The 17797-nt window shown below is 37.8% G+C and overlaps 1 protein-coding gene across 12 annotated transcripts in view; it reads left to right on the top strand.

Annotated features, from left to right (window-relative positions):
- ank2b (ankyrin 2b, neuronal) overlaps window positions 1-17797 on the top strand; it is a 163944-nt gene that overhangs the window by 18805 nt on the left and 127342 nt on the right. For 8 of the 12 annotated variants that reach the window (XM_062066226.1, XM_062066223.1, XM_062066224.1 and 5 more), the window contains exon 1: window positions 6476-6795. The exons of 2 other annotated variants lie outside the window; for them this stretch is intronic. In XM_062066226.1, the coding sequence (XP_061922210.1) occupies window positions 6673-6795 (123 nt within the window). In that variant the 5' untranslated portion in view covers window positions 6476-6672. Of the gene's footprint in view, window positions 1-6475; window positions 6796-17797 lie in introns of those variants that run through there. 2 more of the 12 variants (XM_062066230.1, XM_062066231.1) reach the window with 2 other exon arrangements.

Below are 17797 nucleotides of genomic sequence, written 5' to 3'. Positions count from 1 at the left end.
ATTAGGTCCAACATTCACAAAGAAGGTGTTAAAAGCATCCGTTATTTCCTTAGGGTCATTTAGAGTTTGATTATTTTCTATGAAATAGCTTGGATGTTCCTTATTTGTCATGTTTTTTTTAATGATACCATTCAAAACTTTCCACGTACCCTGGATGCTATTTTTATGTTGTTCTAATAGGTTACAGTAATATGTTCTTTTGCTGTGCTTTATTATTTGTGTTAACTTATTTTTATACGTTTTATATTTGTGTTCAGTTTCTTTGGTTCTGTGCTTTAAATGTCTTCTGTAAAGATAATTTTTCTTTTTGCAGGACTTCAATAGTCCCTTTGTGATCCATGGTTTGTCCTTAACAGTGCTGTCCTTAATGTAATGTTTTTTCATTGGACAGTGCTTATCATACAATGTTATGAAAATGTTGAGAAAATGTTCGTATGCCTCATCTGGGTCTGTGGAGGTGTAAACCTCCCCCCAGTCTTGAGCACATAACTCAGACTTGAATGCTGCCATAGTTTCTGGCGTTTGATGTCTAACAAATCTATATTGAACTGCTTTTTTGGTCCCTCTCTGATCAAAGAAATTGTGGAAAATACTGAATACAGGTAGATGATCACTTATGTCATTGAGTAGTAGTCCTGCTGTTATTTGATTCTCAGGTTGATTGGTGAAAATGTTATCTATCAGTGTGGCAAAGTCTACTGTTATTCTGGTAGGTTTTATGATAAGGGGAAAAAAATTATTACTGTACAATCCTGTTATAAAATCGGTTGTTTTGGTACTGTCCATGGGATTCAGAAGATTAATATTAAAATCACCGCACACAATATGGAGCTTGTTTGACTTATTAAACAAATAGTCCAATTTTTGATTAAATGTGTCTAGACATGATCCAGGTGTTCTATAAACACAACTAACATTTATTTTTTTTGATTTTTCTACTTCAATTTCTACAGTAATACATTCAAAAATTCCAGCTATAGCAGTTGATTTGCTGTCAATTTTCCAACATTTTAAATCATGATTTACAAAAAGTGCTACTCCTCCTCCCCTTTTTCCAACTCTGTTTGTGGTGAATAATTCATAACCATCCAATCTCATATCACAACACTTGTTCTCATCGAGCCAAGTCTCTGAGACGGCAACAATACTAAATTTTTTGAACTGGCTCAGATATTCACTAATATTGTCAACATTTTTATACAAGCTTCGGCTATTAAAATATATTACAGTAAAAGATTTGTCCATATTCACACATTTAAATTGTTCGTCTGTGTAGTACTCACAGTTTCTGGTAATGTTATTGTAAAGATTGCAGTCTGGATCTATATCACTGCCAAACTCATTTGAATTACAGTTATAATTGATGTTGTCATAAAAATCTAGTTGAATATGATTATAATTATTATACAGTTCTCTACTATGAATATAATCAGTACTTCTACATTCAGATTCCTTATTACCAATATTAGTAAAGATATTTTTTAATTCACTTTCCATTATATTTTAATTAATTTTTCTTTGTACAAATGACACATTTGTATCCACCTCCAGTGAAACATTTACACTAAACACACACACACACTTAATATGATTATATAGTTCAGGTCTTAAACTCACTGTGACTCATAAACACACTTTGTTGTTGAGACCGTTATGGAGAGTCTTTATACGCCTTGATGTAGCTGTCTGCCTCGGCTACTGTTCCGAGCCAAACGCGGATGCCGTCCGTCTGTGTGATGCGGAGCTTGGCCGGGTAAAGTAGCGAGGGTTTGAGTCCCATCTTGTACAATGACGCCATCACAGTCCGGTAAGCCCTCCGCTGATTCACTACCTCTGGAGAGTAGTCCTCATACACTCTGAACGTGTGCCCGTGATATTGCAGCGTACCCCCTCTTCCTTGCCTCCCGAATCAGCAGTGATCTGATTGGCTATCGCAACTGTCTATCAACTGTATGTGTTCCCAAATTCATCCGCTAACGATCCCGGTGAGTAAATGTCACGTTCATATTGAGGCCAGCGAGAAGGCCTTACTGACAACAACTCGTGATCTGATTGGCTATCGCAACTGTCTATCAACTGTATGTCCCCATTCACTTACAGGGCAGATTTGGTACTGAATGGCAACATAAGCTAGCTGAATTCTGATTGGATACAAACTCTAAACTGAAAACAACAGCACTGGAAGGAGCATAATATGACACGAAGAGAATATGAATACTTTTAGATATTTAGGGATAGTAAATTAAAAAATACTTTTATCATTAATTATGATCATGATTTCTGGTTATGTTAGGCCAGCAGAGAAGGCCTTGCTGGCCCTGACGGCCCACCACTGGATTGTAAAATGTGTTTGGTAATGTAACCTGTGGTATTTTAATGGCAATGACAATGACACAACGCAATGTTTGTACTGGTATTGGACTGACAGCTTCATCGTATGAACCATTGCAGGCACGGACTATGCCATTAAATGTAGTTTCAGGTCAATCCTTCTTTATATTGTCCTCAGACCGAGGCGGGGCTCTGTGCTTCAAGTCACAAAAGTGAAGCAGGCACTTCTTACTTCTTCAGAGTAGGCGGTGCTGGTTTATACGCATCTAAACTGGAACCAAATGAGAAAGAAATACGGCGGACTCATACAAAGATACTAGGAAATCATGACCATATATGGACATATCGGCTGTCGTCACGTTGGCAAACTCCATCCCATCTCAACGGTTCGTTTAGAGTACGGTTAAATCCAGTAAAAAAAATATTCAGTCAAAGACAGGACTCCAAGGAGGGGGTCCAGACTGAGGCCAAGGAAGAAAAAAAACTCACAGCACTAGCACACATAAACACGTTACATAGAATCAACAAAACTTGCAACAGAGGGGAGGGAGTGGGCGCTACACAGGCTGGCTGCTGCTTTATAAGCGCAACTCAGCCGTCCATCGCCCCTAAAGGGAATCAAGCTGTGGTGAAGGCGTTGGGTGGGGGGTTGGGGTGGGGGTGTATGTGTGCATAAGCCCATTGTCCAGGGTGTAGTGTTGTTCTGTCTATAGGCCTGGAGCCGCTCTGCAGGCAGTGCAAGCAAAGTTCAACTCCCGGGTGTTGTTGAGTAGGGAGGGAGGTCAGAGCGTCCATCACTGAGGTGTCCTCGGGGGATGTTTTCAAAACCAGCCTGGAATATTGAATATTTATATCCATGTGTTATTTTATTTTGTTTCATTTATAATAACCCCAAACACATTTCATTTTTATACATTTTCATCCCTAACCTAACGCCAACCCAAGTTGAGTTTTATAACTGTCATTTTTGATTTTTTGAAAAACATTATTTTCCATTTTGTACTTAATCTTTAGTACAGCTTTTAATTGGACGGTATTGACTACATATTTTTATTATCATATTGATAATGGTAACAATATGGTATACCGTATTATTCGGACTATAAGGCGCACTTAAAATCATTTCATTTTCTCAAAACTCGACAGTGCGCCTTATAACCCGGTGCGCCTAATGTACGGAATCATTTCGGTTTGTGCTTACCGACCTCGAAGCTATTTTATTTGGCACATGCTGAAATGATAAGTGTGACCAGTAGATGGCAGTCACACATAAGAGATACGTGTAGACTATAATTTTTACGTGTGGGGGGGGGTCGCAGTTTACTGCAGGGTTCATTCCCCCGGGATGCAGACGGACCACTCCGGACAGGACGTGCAGGTAGGAACATGATTTATTCTCGAAAATCAAAGAAGTACAACAAACAGAATACAAGCCGAAGGGACAATGTGCCGATCGCACTCGAAGCTAAGGCTACCACTTAGCATACACTAGAGACAAGCAATACTCACGTAATAGGTGCATGTAGCAAACAAAGAAGTCAGGCTGACTGACCGGCAAAGGCAGGCTTAAATAATGCCTCCGATTGGTGCTCGGGAAACAGGTGAGCGTCCCGAACACCAATCAGAGACAGGTGGAAATAGTAAGTAACAATGGTAACTAAAAACAAACTCAAGGATGCACAAAAACAGGAATATAATATATAAAGTAGTGTAAAGTTCTTACTGGAGATGTCCGATAATATCGGCCGATAAATGCTTTAGAATGTAATATCGGAAATTATCGGTATCGTTTTATTTTATTTTATTTTTTTATTGATTTATTAAATCAACATAAAAAACACAAGATACACCAATTAGTACACCAACCCAAAAAACCTCCCTCCCCCATTTACACTCATTCACACAAAAGGGTTGTTTATTTCTGTTATTAATATTCTGGTTCCTACATTATATATCAATATATATCAATACAATCTGCAAGGGATACAGTCCGTAAGCACACATGATTGTGCGTGCTGCTGGTCCACTAATAGTACTAACCTTTAACAGTTAATTTTACTCATTTTCATTAATTACTAGTTTCTATGTAACTGTTTTTATATTGTTTTACTTTCTTTTTTATTCAAGAAAATGTTTGTAATTTATTTATCTTATTTTATTTTTTTTTATTTTTTTAAAAAGGACCTTATCTTCACCATACCTGGTTGTCCAAATTAGGCATAATAATGTGTCGATTCCACGACTGTATATATTGGTATCGGTTGATATCGGTATCGGTTGAAATCGGTATCGGTTGAAATCGGTATCGGTAATTAAGGGTTTGGTCAATATCGGAACATCGGATATCAGCAAACAGCCATTATCGGACATCCCTAGTTCTTACTTATATCTGTCAGTGAACTCGCCATAAACGCGCTAAAACATACCGGTGTAGTGAGTTTACATTATTCACCCAAGAGTTCTGGAATGGTTTTTCACGGGCCTTGTTGTTGCACTAGTGAGCCACGGATGAGGAGATGCCGCTCTGTTATTGATTGAAGTAAAGTCTGAATGTCATCAAAACAGTTAGCTCCATCTTTTGACACTTCTTACACTCCCGTCCTTGCACGCTACACCGCTAAAACAAAGATGACGGGGAGAAGACGCTGCCGAAGGTGAGCCACATAAATAAGACCGCCCACAAAACGGCGCATCCTGAAGCGACTGTCAGAAAGCGGCTTGAAGATGATCTGTAAAACATTATCTATGCAACATTTTGACCAAAGAACCACGATTACATGTTATGTAGGCCAGTGTTTTTCAACCTTTTTTGAGCCAAGGCACATTTTTTGCGTTGAAAAAATGCGGAGGCACACCACCAGCAGAAATCGTTAAAAAACGAAACTCAGTTGACAGTAAAAAGTCGTCGGCGCAATTGTTGGATATGACTTTAAAGCATAACCAAGCATGCATCAATATAGCTCTTGTCTCAAAGTAGGTGTACTGTCACCACCTGTCACATCACACCCTGACTTATTTGGACTTTTTTGCTGTTTTCCTGTGTGTAGTGTTTTAGTTCTTGTCTTGCGCTCCTATTTTGGTGGCGTTTCCTGTTTTTTTGGTATTTTCCTGTAGCAGTTTCATGTCTTCCTTTGAGCGATATTTCCCGCGTCTACTTTGTTTTAGCAATCAAGAATATTTCAGGTTTTTTTGTCCTTCTTTGTGTGGACATTGTTGATTGTCATGTCATGTTCGGATGTACATTGTGGACGCCGTCTTTGCTCCACAGTAAGTCTTTACTGTCGTCCAGCATTCTGTTTTTGTTTGCTTTGCAGCCGGTTCAGTTTTAGTTTCTTTCTGCATAGTCTTCCGTAGGCTTCAATGCCTTTTCTTAGGGGCACTCACCTTTCGTTTATTTTTGGTTTAAGCATTAGATACCTTTTTACCTGCACACTGCCTCCCGCTGTTTCCGACATCTACAAAGCAATTAGCTACAGGCTGCCACCTACTGATATGGAAGAGTATTACACGGTTACTCTGCCAAGCTCTAGACAGCACATCATTTGCAGACTATAATTACTGGTTTGCAAAAAATATATTTAACCCAAATAGGTGAAATTAGATCATCTCCCACGGCACACCAGACTGTATCTCGCGGCACACTAGCACAGTGGTTGAAAAACACTGATGTGGACCACAAGGAAGTGTTTTATATTTAGAAAATAAGAATAATAAAACGACTCCTTTAATGCGCCCTGTAATCCGGTGCGCCTTTTGTGTGAAAAAAATAGACCATTGATCGGCAGTGCGCCTTAAAATCCGGTGCGCCCTATGGTCCGGAAAATACGGTAGTTTATTTTAAACATTAAAAAACCTATTTACATAGCAGGACAGCACACGTTTGCACGAATCAACATTTTGGAAAAAGGAGGAGAAGCATTGGTATTTGTTTTATTTTTGTTAATATCTTTTCAATTATATACTTGATTTTGACGGGTTATTGTTCTATTATTTGTCGTTTTTGTCCATTTTCAAAATCACTGACGCAAACCAGGCCACAATTCTGTCCACCCCTCTTATTCGTGCAAGTGGTACTTCCCGTGTGTGTGTGTGTCTTTTTAAAGGACCACTGCAGATGTCTCTCTCCTGTCTGTTTGTTCCGGCACATTCTCCTGCTCCTCTCTCCTCCCATAACCCACCGCCCTCTTGCTCATGCTGGCGCGCGTCCGTCACTTTAAAAGGAAACGTCTCCTGCCTCTTTCCCGCACGCCATCGGGGCAACTCAGACTCCGTGTTTTAGAGCTATTGACATTTTCCTTCAGATTCGGACCGGAGCATTAGCACCCGGTTTTAGCCACAGCCATGGCGCATGCTGCCGCCCACATTAAGAAGGCCAGGTCTGAGATGGATCAAACTGCCGATCTGAAGGCTCTGGAGAAAGCCAAAGAGAGACGGCGGCGTTCCCGGGAACAGGCAAAGCGCAAGGTAGTAGGGAGAAACAGCATCCACCAAACACCGCCCACCATTTTTTAAATGTGCGTGGTGACTTCATCCCATCATCACCTCACCATCGTCACTGTTGGACATCAAAACCATTGTTTATCCAGCAAATCCCATTCCTACGACAGCATATGACGCCTGGCTAGCAAGCTGGGAAGCAAAGCAACTAGTAAGAGAGCTCGCAGATAGCACGGGAAGCTATGCAAAAGTCGTTTTTGCACAAAAAGCTGCCTAAGAGCCAAAACAATGGGGCCTTGCAAAAAGAGATCGTCCTGTCAAAACGAAAAGGAATTTGACCTTTTGGAAAAACGCCCTTAAGCTATTCGAATGTAAATAAAAGCCAAGGTAACTTTTGTTGGCGAAAAAAACAACACGATCTAGATCCTTATCCTCACTCTCTAGTGCCCTTCCCCCCTTTACTCCCGAGATTTATTTTTTTCCACACTCATGTTTCCCATCTAATCCCCGAGCTCACCCACTTGCTAGTTGCTCGGACGATGCATTTTAAGTGCAATGGGTGTGGTTTCTGGCTTAACGTAGGTGTTGATGGTGCTTGAACCCATACAGCAAGTATTCTGTAAAATGGAGATTTCATCTAAATGAGTTTTTTGTATTTATTTGTATATAAATGTTCTGTATGATGGTGGTCCGGGATTGACAAAATCCCGGATTAGAGTGTTTGTAATCCGGCTGTTGTGGCACGATGGGACGCCCCTGCAGCCAAGAGGGGATTCCAATATTACCAAAAAAAGATGGGAGTGTTTATCTCTTAAAAAAATGGTCAAAATATACATCAAAAAGTATGCAGGTAGTTTTCCCATGATTATATTTAAGCATTTACAATGCAGATCATTGTTATTCTATTGGTGAGTGTCTGGTAATGTAATGTGACCACTTTTTTTTTTTTTACATACATTTTAAAAGTAAAATAAGACTTTCATTTCATTCGTGGATTTTGCGATTATTTTAATTGCACTATTTAATGCAATATGATTCTGTAAATAAAAAGATTATTTATTCCACGTGCAACAATTTTTTTTGAGGATTTTCGAAATAAAGGGAAGGTGTGATATGTATATGTATAATATTTAGCACTGATGGTCATAATAATACAAACAGTTCCTTGATAAGTTTCCCAGAAAGTTGGTCAAGTAAACAGGTTGTTTGTTTTATCCCATTTACACGCTGCAGGAGTTCCTCTAATGTTATTTTATCAAAAAGAGAGAGACTATTTTGGAGGGCGGTATCCGTCGTATGTACATTCTTATCTGTGTTAATAGAACCCAGTTGTAGCTGGGGGATGCATTGTCTTTAATTTCCTTTCTAATGAGTTCAATTTTCTTATTAAAGAAATTCATAAAGTCATCTGCCGAGTGGGTGGAGCTACTGGGAGGAGTCCCTTGTGGGGTTAGCGATACTACTGCACTGAACAAATATGTAGGATCGTTTTTGTTGAGGCGGTGTGAAGTTAGTTTTTCTAAGGTAATATTTCAACATTTACAATGCAGAATGTTTTATTCTATTGGCGAGTGTCTGGTAATGTAATATCACAAATTTTTTTTTTACATACATTTTAAATGTAAAATAATACTTTCATTTCATTCGTTGATTTCGCGATTATTGTAATTGCACTATTTTATGCAATATGATTCTGTAAATAAAAAGATTACCTTCAGTGTTAGATTATTTATTCCACGTGCAACAATTTTTTTGAGGATTTTCGAAATAAAGGGAAGGTGTGATATGTATGTGTATAATATTTAGCACTGATGGTCCTAATGTTACAAACAGTTCATTGATAATTTTCCCAGGAAGTGGGTCAAGTAAACATGTTGTTTGTTTTATCCCATTTACACGCCGCAGGAGTTCCTCTAATGTTATTTTATCAAAAAAAGAGAGACTATTTTGGAGGGCAATATCCGCCGTATATACATTTTTATCTATGTTAATAGAACCCAGTTGTTGCTGGGATGCATTGTCTTTAATCTCCTTTCTAATGAGTTCAATTTTCCTTATTAAAAAATTCATAAAGTCATCTGACGAGTGGGTGGAGCTACTGGGAGGAGTCCCTTGTTGGGTTAGCGATACTACTGCACTGAACAAATATTTAGGATCGTTTTTGTTGAGGCGGTGTGAAGTTAGTTTTTCTAAGGTAATATTTCAACATTTACAATGCAGAATATTTTATTCCATTGGCGAGTGTCTGGTAATGTAATATGACCACTTTTTTTTTTTTACATACAAAATTTTAAGTGTAAAATAAGACTTTCATTTCATTCGTTGATTTCGCGATTATTGTAATTGCACTATTTTATGCAATATGATTCTGTAAATAAAAAAAATACCTTCAGTATTCGATTATTTATTCCACGTGCAACAATTTTTTTTGAGGATTTTCTAAATAAAGGGACGGTGTGATATGTATATGTATAATATGTAGCACTGATGGTCCTAATATTACAAACAGTTCCTTGATAAGTTTCCCAGGAAGTGGGTCAAGTAAACATGTTGTTTGTTTTATTCCATTCACACGCCGCAGGAGTTCCTCTAATGTTATTTTATCAAAAAGAAAGAGACTATTTTGGAGGGCAATATCCGTCGTATATACATTCTTATCTGTGTTAAAAGAACTCAGTTGTAGCTGGGATGCATTGTCTTTAATCTCCTTTCTAATGAGTTAAATTTTGTTATTAAAGAAATTCTTAAAGTCATCTGCCGAGTGGGTGGAGCTACAGGGAGGAGTTCCTTGTTGGGTTAGCGATACTACTGCACTGAACAAATATTTAGGATCGTTTTTGTTGAGGCGGTGTGAAGTTAGTTTTTGTATGGTAATATTTCAACATTTACAATGCAGAATATTTTATTCTATTGGCAAGTGTCTGGTAATGTAATATCACTACTTTTTTTTTTTTTTTACATACATTTTAAATGTAAAATAAGACTTTCATTTCATTCTTTGATTTCGCGATTATTGTAATTGCACTATTTTATGCAATATGATTCTGTAAATAAAAAGATTACCTTCAGTATTAGATTATTTATTCCACGTGCAACAATTTTTTTGGAGGCTTTTCGAAATAAAGGGAAGGTGTGATATGTATATGTATAATATTTAGCACTGATGGGCCTAATAATACAAACCGTTCCTTGATAAGTTTCCCAGGAAGTGGGTCAAGTAAACATGTTGTTTGTTTTAACCCGTTTACACGCCGCAAAAAGAGAGAGACTATTTTGGAGGGCAATATCCGTTGTATATACATTCTTATCTATGTTAATAGAACCCAGTTGTAGCTGGGATGCGTTGTCTTTAATCTCCTTTCTAATTAGTTCAATTTTCTTATTAAAGAAATTCATAAAGTCATCTGCCGGGAGGAGTCCCTTGTTGGGCTACTGCACTGAACAAATATTTAGGATCGTTTTTGTTGAGGCGGTGTGAAGTTAGTTTTTCTGTGATTATATTTCAACATTTACAATGCAGAATATTTTATTCTATTGGCGGGTGTCTGGTAATGTAATATCACCACTTTTTTTTAAACATTTTAAATGTAAAATTAGGCTTTCGTTTCATTCATTGATTTCGCGATTATTGTAATTGTACTATTTGATGCAATATGAGTCTGTAAATAAAAATATTACCTTCTATTTGTACTACAGTGTTAGATTATTTATATTCATTTTATTTATATTACTTTTTCATCCTCAAATTAATGCAGTACTTAATACTTGCAGTTATTTGTTTTTATTTTCTCATCATTTTTGTAATATTACAAGTTTTTTTTATTATTGTAAGTGCTGCTGTACTGTAATGATATTGTAAGAGCCATTTCTGGGTAGTTTGAGTGTGTTTTATTTTGGTGCTGGTGCTTGTTTATGTTTGGTGACCTATTTTGTTTGAACAGTAGTGGGGGTAATGAGTGCTTTGTAAGAGGAAGAACAAATGTTAAAAGAGGAATATATGAATATATGGAAGTTTACGAAGAATACGAAGTCATTCTGAAGAGGACACTGATTTTAAGCTAATACCACTGAAGGGATCCTATTTTGCGAAAACAACTTTCTCACCTTTTAGTACCGTATTTTTCGGACTATAAGGCGCACTTGAAATCCTTTCATTTTCTCAAAACTCGACAGTGTGCCTTATAACCCGGTGCGCCTAATGTACGACATAATTCCGGTTGTGCTGACCGACCTCGAAGCAATTTTATTTGGTACATGGTGTAATGATAAGTGTGACCGGTAGATGGCAGTCGTACATAAGAGATACATGTAGACTGCAATATGATGGCAGTTAAAGTTTGATTTCCGTGCATTATCCTCTTCTCATTGGTCTTCTTTTCATATATTTCCTAGTGGTGCTACCAAGCACCACTAGGATGGGGCTAAAGAGGCACAAATAGAGTCTCAAGGCTACAAGGTATGCTACGACAGACATTGCGAACGTATCAACAAACTATATAACTCACTGTCCATTGGCAAACACAGTAGGTACTGATCCAAGTAAAACTAGTTTTTAAGAAAATCATTCTTTATTTGGCCGGAGGACGGTGATGCCATTTACCGTACTTTTTGGACTATAAGGCGCACTTAAAATCCTTTCATTTGATCAAAAATCAACATTGCACCTTATAACCCGGTGCGCCTAATGTACGGCATAATTCTGGTTGTGCTTTCCGACCGCAAAGCAATTTTATTTGGTAAATGGTGTAATGATAAGTGTTACCAGTAGATGGCAGTCATACATAAGAGATACGTGTAGACTGCAATATGATGGCAGTAGACAACACCAAACCTTTAAATGTTCCATTGAAAATATAGAACATTACACAGGGCTCAAAAATCTGTCAAAATGTTTTTAGTACGACTTCGGTAGGCCAGGTAGCCGCACCGCTTGATGGATTGTCGGCGTATTAAACATACGAGTATTATTATGGTGCGTGTATAAGGACCGCAAAATGGCATCCATTAGCAGACATTACCTGGCGTTTTGTTTCGCAATATTATGCAAAACCAACTTTTCTTACCTTCTGGTACCTGCTGATCTGTATTTGGGATCTGCATAAGTCCTGAAAATGATCGCGAGTCCGCAATTGTAGTACGTGCCGACACTGTAGTCATAACCTTCTTCTTTTATTGATTGAAGTAAAGTCTGAATGTCATTAAAACAGTTAGCTCCATCTTTTGACACTTCTTCCACTCCCGTCCTTGCACGCTACACCGCTACAACAAAGATGACGGGGAGAAGACGCTGTCGAAGTGGAAGCACGTAAATAAGACCGCCCACAAAACGGCGCATCCTCAAGAAAGTGGCTTGAAGATGATCTGTAAAACATCATCTATGCAACATTTTGACCAATGAACCACCATTACATGTTATGTAGACCACAAGGAAGTGTTTTACATTTAGAAATAATTCATAACATGACCCCTTTCATGCGCCTTTTTTTTATGAAAAAAGACCTGACTACACCCGCTCATCGGCAGTGCGTCTTTAAATCCGATGCGCCCTATAGTCCGAAGAATATTGTACCTGTTTTTGTGTATTTTGGGTCCATATACCGTATTTCCTTGAATTGCCGCCGGGTATATAGTATGCGCCTGCCTAGAATTACCGCCGGGTCAAACTCGTTTCGCAAAATAATTAGCGCATGCTTGGAATTCCCACCGGGTCAGAATTACCGCCGGGTCAAACTCGTTTCGCAAAATATTATTTTTATTAGCGCATGTCTAGAATTACCGCCGGGTCAAACTCGTTTCGCCAAATAATTAGCATATGCCTAGAATTTCCGCCGGGTCAAACTCGTCACGTCACGAGTGACACTTCACCTGTCATCATTTTCAAAATGGAGGAGGCTGATTTCAATAATTTGAAATCGCATAAAGGGAAGAAGACGAAGAGCTATTTGGTAGGATTTAAGATCCAAGCTATTGAATTTGCTAAAAAGAACACTAAGGAGGGAACTGCTCGAAAGTTTGCTGCAGTCTGCAGGTGTACCTAATGTTGTGGCCCAGCAGCGACTGCAGCACGGATTTCATATTTCAGTCATTCACAACTCCTCCAACACGAACATTATTGTTTTTGCACTTTTTGGCTTCTTATTAAATAACTTTTTTAAATAGATTTAATCTTCCACGTGGAAACTTTAAAGGCCTACTGAAATGATTTTTTTTTTAATTTAAACGGGAATAGCAGATCCATTCTATGTGTCATACTCGATCATTTCGCGATATTGCCATATTTTTGCTGAAAGGATTTAGTAGAGAAAATCGACGATAAAGTTCGCAACTTTTGCTCGCTGATAAAAAAAGCCTTGCCTGAACCGGAAGTAGCGTGACGTCACAGGAGGTAATATTCCTCACAATTTTCCTTTGTTTACAATGGAGCGAGAGAGATTCGGAGCGACAAAGCGACGATTACCCCATTAATTTGAGCGAGGATGAAAGATTCGTAGATGAGGAACGTTACAGTGAAGGACTAGAGAGGCAGTGATGGATGTATCTTTTTTCGCTCTGACCGTAACTTAGGTACAAGCTGGCTCATTGGATTCCACACTCTCTCCTTTTTCTATAGTGGATCACGGATTTGTATTTTAAACCACCTCGGATACTATATCCTCTTGAAAATGACAGTCGAGAACGCGAAATGGACAATTAAAGTGACTTTTATCTCCACGACAATACATCGGTGACACACTTAGCTACTGAGCTAACGTGATAGCATCGTTCTCAAATGAAGATAGAAACAAAAGAAATAAACCCCTGACTGGAAGGATAGACAGAAGATCAACAATCAGCCGTGCTCACCTGCGTTCCAGCGATCGACGGCGCGACGAAGGACACCCATCATCGACGAACCTCTGTAGCATGAGCTAACGTGATAGCATCTGTCTCAAATGCAGATAGAAACAAAATAAATAAATCCCTGACTGGAAGGATAGACAGAAGATCAACAATACTATTAAACCATGTACATGTAACTACACGGTTAAAAATTCTCAGCCTGGTAAGGCTTAACAATGCTGTTGCTAACGACGCTAAGGCTAATTTAGCAACTTAGCAACCGGACCTCACAGAACTATGATAAAAACATTAGCGCTCCACCTACGCCAGCCAGCCCTCATCTTCCCATCAACAGCCGTGCTCACCTGCGTTCCAGCGATCGACGGCGCGACAAAGGACTTCATCCGTGGGTTTGGCGGCAAGCATCGGCTAGGCGTAGTAAGTAGTCCTTGTTGTGTTGCTGTAAGTATTGTACTTAGCCGCTAATACACCGATCGATCCCACCTACAGCGTTCTTCTTTGCAGCCTCCATTGTTCATTAAACAAATTGCAAAAGATTCACCAACACAGATGTCCAGAATACTGTGGAATTTTGTCGAAGAAAACAAGAGGTTTTTGTATCGGGTCCGATGGGGTCCAACCACTTCCGTGGATTTTGTGACGTCACGCGCATAAATCATATCCAAAGGAGTTTTTCAACCGGAAGTGTGGCGGGAATTTTAAAATAGCACTTTATAAGTTAACCCGGCCGTATTGGCATGTGTTGCAATGTTAAGATTTCATCATTGATATATAAACTATCAGACTGTGTGGTCGGTAGTAGTGGCTTTCAGTAGGCTTTTAAGTGTGGGCTTTAGTTGCTATAACACTCGCGTCAGGGGGTGCATTCTACAGCGGGGGTGCATTATCCGGCACAACACCGGGATGATTCATTGTGCTTTAAATTTTATTGCGGCATTAAGCGATGTCACGATGATATCCTTACATCACACTCAAATTTATAAGCGCATGCTTAAATTTACCGCATGCCTTTGGTAAGCGCCGGAGTGAGAAGAGGTTTTAAATTAATTACCGCTCCGGCGCTAATTCAAGGAAATACGGTAAGTCCCCAAAAAAGTTTAAATCAAATAGCGGAGGCATGACGGTGACGTTAATAAAACAATCTTGCCTTCTTCCAAACGAGACATTTGGAGTATATAGCGGGTTCAGATCTAGATGGTTCTGACTGCAGCAGAAAACCATCTGTTCCACCTCGCGTCTGTAGGCAGTTGTTTGGAGTTTGAGACTGTTCACTGCAAAAAGTCAGTGTTCAAAAACAAGAAAAAAAAATACAAAAATGAGGGGTACTTTATTTGAACTAAGCAAAATTATCTGCCAATAGAACAAGAAAATTTGGCTTGTCAAGACTTTCCAAAACAAGTCAAATGAGCTAACCTCAATGAACCCCAAAATACCTTAAAATAAGTATATTCTCACTAATAACAAGTGCACTTTTCTTGGTAGAAAAAAAAGAGACCTTTTTGCTCAATATGTTGAAAAATATTCTTAAATTAAGTAAATGCTAGTGCCATTATCTTGACATAATGATATGTGCTCGGCATTACATTTTTTAAAACCAGCAAACTTATACTAAAAATTAGTTTATTTTTCTTAATGGAAAGGCAACAAGGCAACCGCTTGTTACTCTCGGGGTCTCCTCGCCGTAAAATGATCTAAAAATGCATTTTCCCATCGATAACATGACATCATCACGCCAAGTGTGCTCTCTTTCAGTCACTAGTGTTCAAGGAATATATATATATATATATATATATATATATATATATATATATATATATATATATATATATATATATATATATATATATATATATATATGTATATATAGGATAGAGCCAAGTGTGCTCTCTTTCAGTCACTAGTGCGCAAGGAATATATATATATATATATATATATATATATATATATATATATATATATATATATATATATATATATATATATATATATATATATATATATATATATATATATATATGTATATATATATATATATATATATATATATATATATATATATATATATATATATACATATATATATATATATATTCCTTGCGCACTAGGAATATATATATATATATATATATATATATATATATATATATATATATATATATATTCCTTGCGCACTAGTGACTGAAAGAGAGCACACTTGGCATGATGATGTCATGTTATCGATGGGAAAATTACAGCCCAGCCCCCGGCCAAATTCTTTTTAATTGTAATTTTGAAGAATTTATCTGAATGTGCGTGAACTATTTCTGTTCAAAATTGTTAGAAATGTCACATGTGAAATGTTTAAATATTAACTGTCAGTTTACTGTACTGTGCCAACTGTACTACTATATGAGTGCGTACGTTCTATTGTTTCATTGGAAATAAAACAGCAAAGTCCATTTGGCTGTCATCCGTTTTAATTATGAGACACAATTGTGTCAAAGTCATGATTTTTTTTTTCATGCTTGGAATAAGAAATGTTTACTTTGAAAAATCAGTTTCATACTTGTGAGTGTTGATGACACAGCTTTGCAACAGTTGATATTCTAGTTTCAAGCAGGTTTTACTCAATATAGGTCATCAAATCTTAGCAACTTAGTAATATCTTACTGAAATCATTTAGGACCAAAACCCTTAAAACAAGTAAAACACTCTACCATAAAATCTGCTTAGAGAGAATAATTATCTTATCGGACAGAAAATAAGCAAATATCACCCTTATTTGAGATATTTAATCTTACTTAGATTTCAGTTTTTGCAGTGTAGTGACGTATTTTGCCTGAGTGACGTCAGCGGATAGCTCAGACATGCGGCCCGTTAAGCTTTTCAATCTGGCCCGCCGGACATTCCCAAATCATTTTTTTAGATCTTTAAGATGGAAAGTGTAGCTGCCATTATGATGTGCAGTGATGTTTTCAAATGACCGTATGTCTTGAATTATACAGAGTATTTCAATGGTTGGAATCTGCACTTTTGCATGATATAGTAGTTACTATGGTAATCTAATTAGTTACTATGGTAACCTAATTAGTTACTATGGTAATCAAAGTCACAGCAGCTCAGACGAGGCACCAAGCAGTGTGGGTGGGGAGCGTTTCCACAGAATGTTTCCAGAGCGGCCAGCCTGAAATGCGGGTGTCAGGGACAGACGCGGAAGGAGATTCTCACAACAAAGTTCTAAAGCTTAGTGATGTATCAGATGTATCAGATAGTAGGTGTTTTTGTTTTTTAGCCTCCGCGTTCATATTTGGTTGTGTGTTTCGCTTGATTGTAAAATATGTCGATGGAGAGGAGGTGTGACATGTATATGTTGTCAAAATTCAGTGTTTTATCGTTCATAGTTTATATTGTAAATCCCACATTCTTTATTTTCATTCTGGGTGTGTCATTCAGTAAAAAAATTAAAAATTCCATTCCGTTTTTTTTAAGGCGGTCTGTCATAACGTTTTTAGCATTTAATCAGACATTATTGTGAGTTTTTGTATTAGTGTTCCTAAAAATAGATATACCGGCCCCCAGACACATTTTTTTTCTCTAAATTTGGCCCCCCGAGGCAAAATGCTTGCCCAGGCCTGGGATAGAGCCATATATGGTCAGATAAACTGAGGAGCTTTGCCCGAGTCCGCCATTTTTATTCAGTTGTAGTTAAAAGTTGTAGTCAATACATTCCTTATTTGTCTCTGTCCTCTTGTTGAGGGGCAGTAGGGCGTGTACATGCACATTTATCCTAAAATCATCCACTGTAGCCAATTCTAATAAAAAAAATAAAAAAAATGTATTGTGTAGCTCTAACTTATATCTGTCAGTAGACTCAATATAGAAGTTCTAAATACTACATGGCTGACGGAGACACAGTCCAAGGGTACCTTGAGGTTTACTTCAGAATGCAAAAACCAAAATCTATGCAACATTTTGACCAAAGAACCACCATTACATGCTATGTAGACCACAAGGAAATGCTTTACATGTAAACAAATCATAATATGACCACTTTAATATTAAATTGGAGATTAAGAATGGATATAGGACAGGTCTACACAACCTGCTTTTAATTTGACCCGCAACATCACCTAAATAGGCTTAATGAAACCATTCAAAATAGGGTTGTTTATGTATGCAGTACTCCTGCCACCACATAGGGGGCAACAGC

The sequence above is a fragment of the Entelurus aequoreus genome, linkage group LG12 (genome assembly GCF_033978785.1).
Source record: "Entelurus aequoreus isolate RoL-2023_Sb linkage group LG12, RoL_Eaeq_v1.1, whole genome shotgun sequence".
Classification (NCBI taxonomy): domain Eukaryota; kingdom Metazoa; phylum Chordata; class Actinopteri; order Syngnathiformes; family Syngnathidae; genus Entelurus; species Entelurus aequoreus.
The sequence above is the reverse complement of the archived record's forward strand: the minus strand, read 5'-3'. Positions and strand labels throughout refer to the sequence as shown.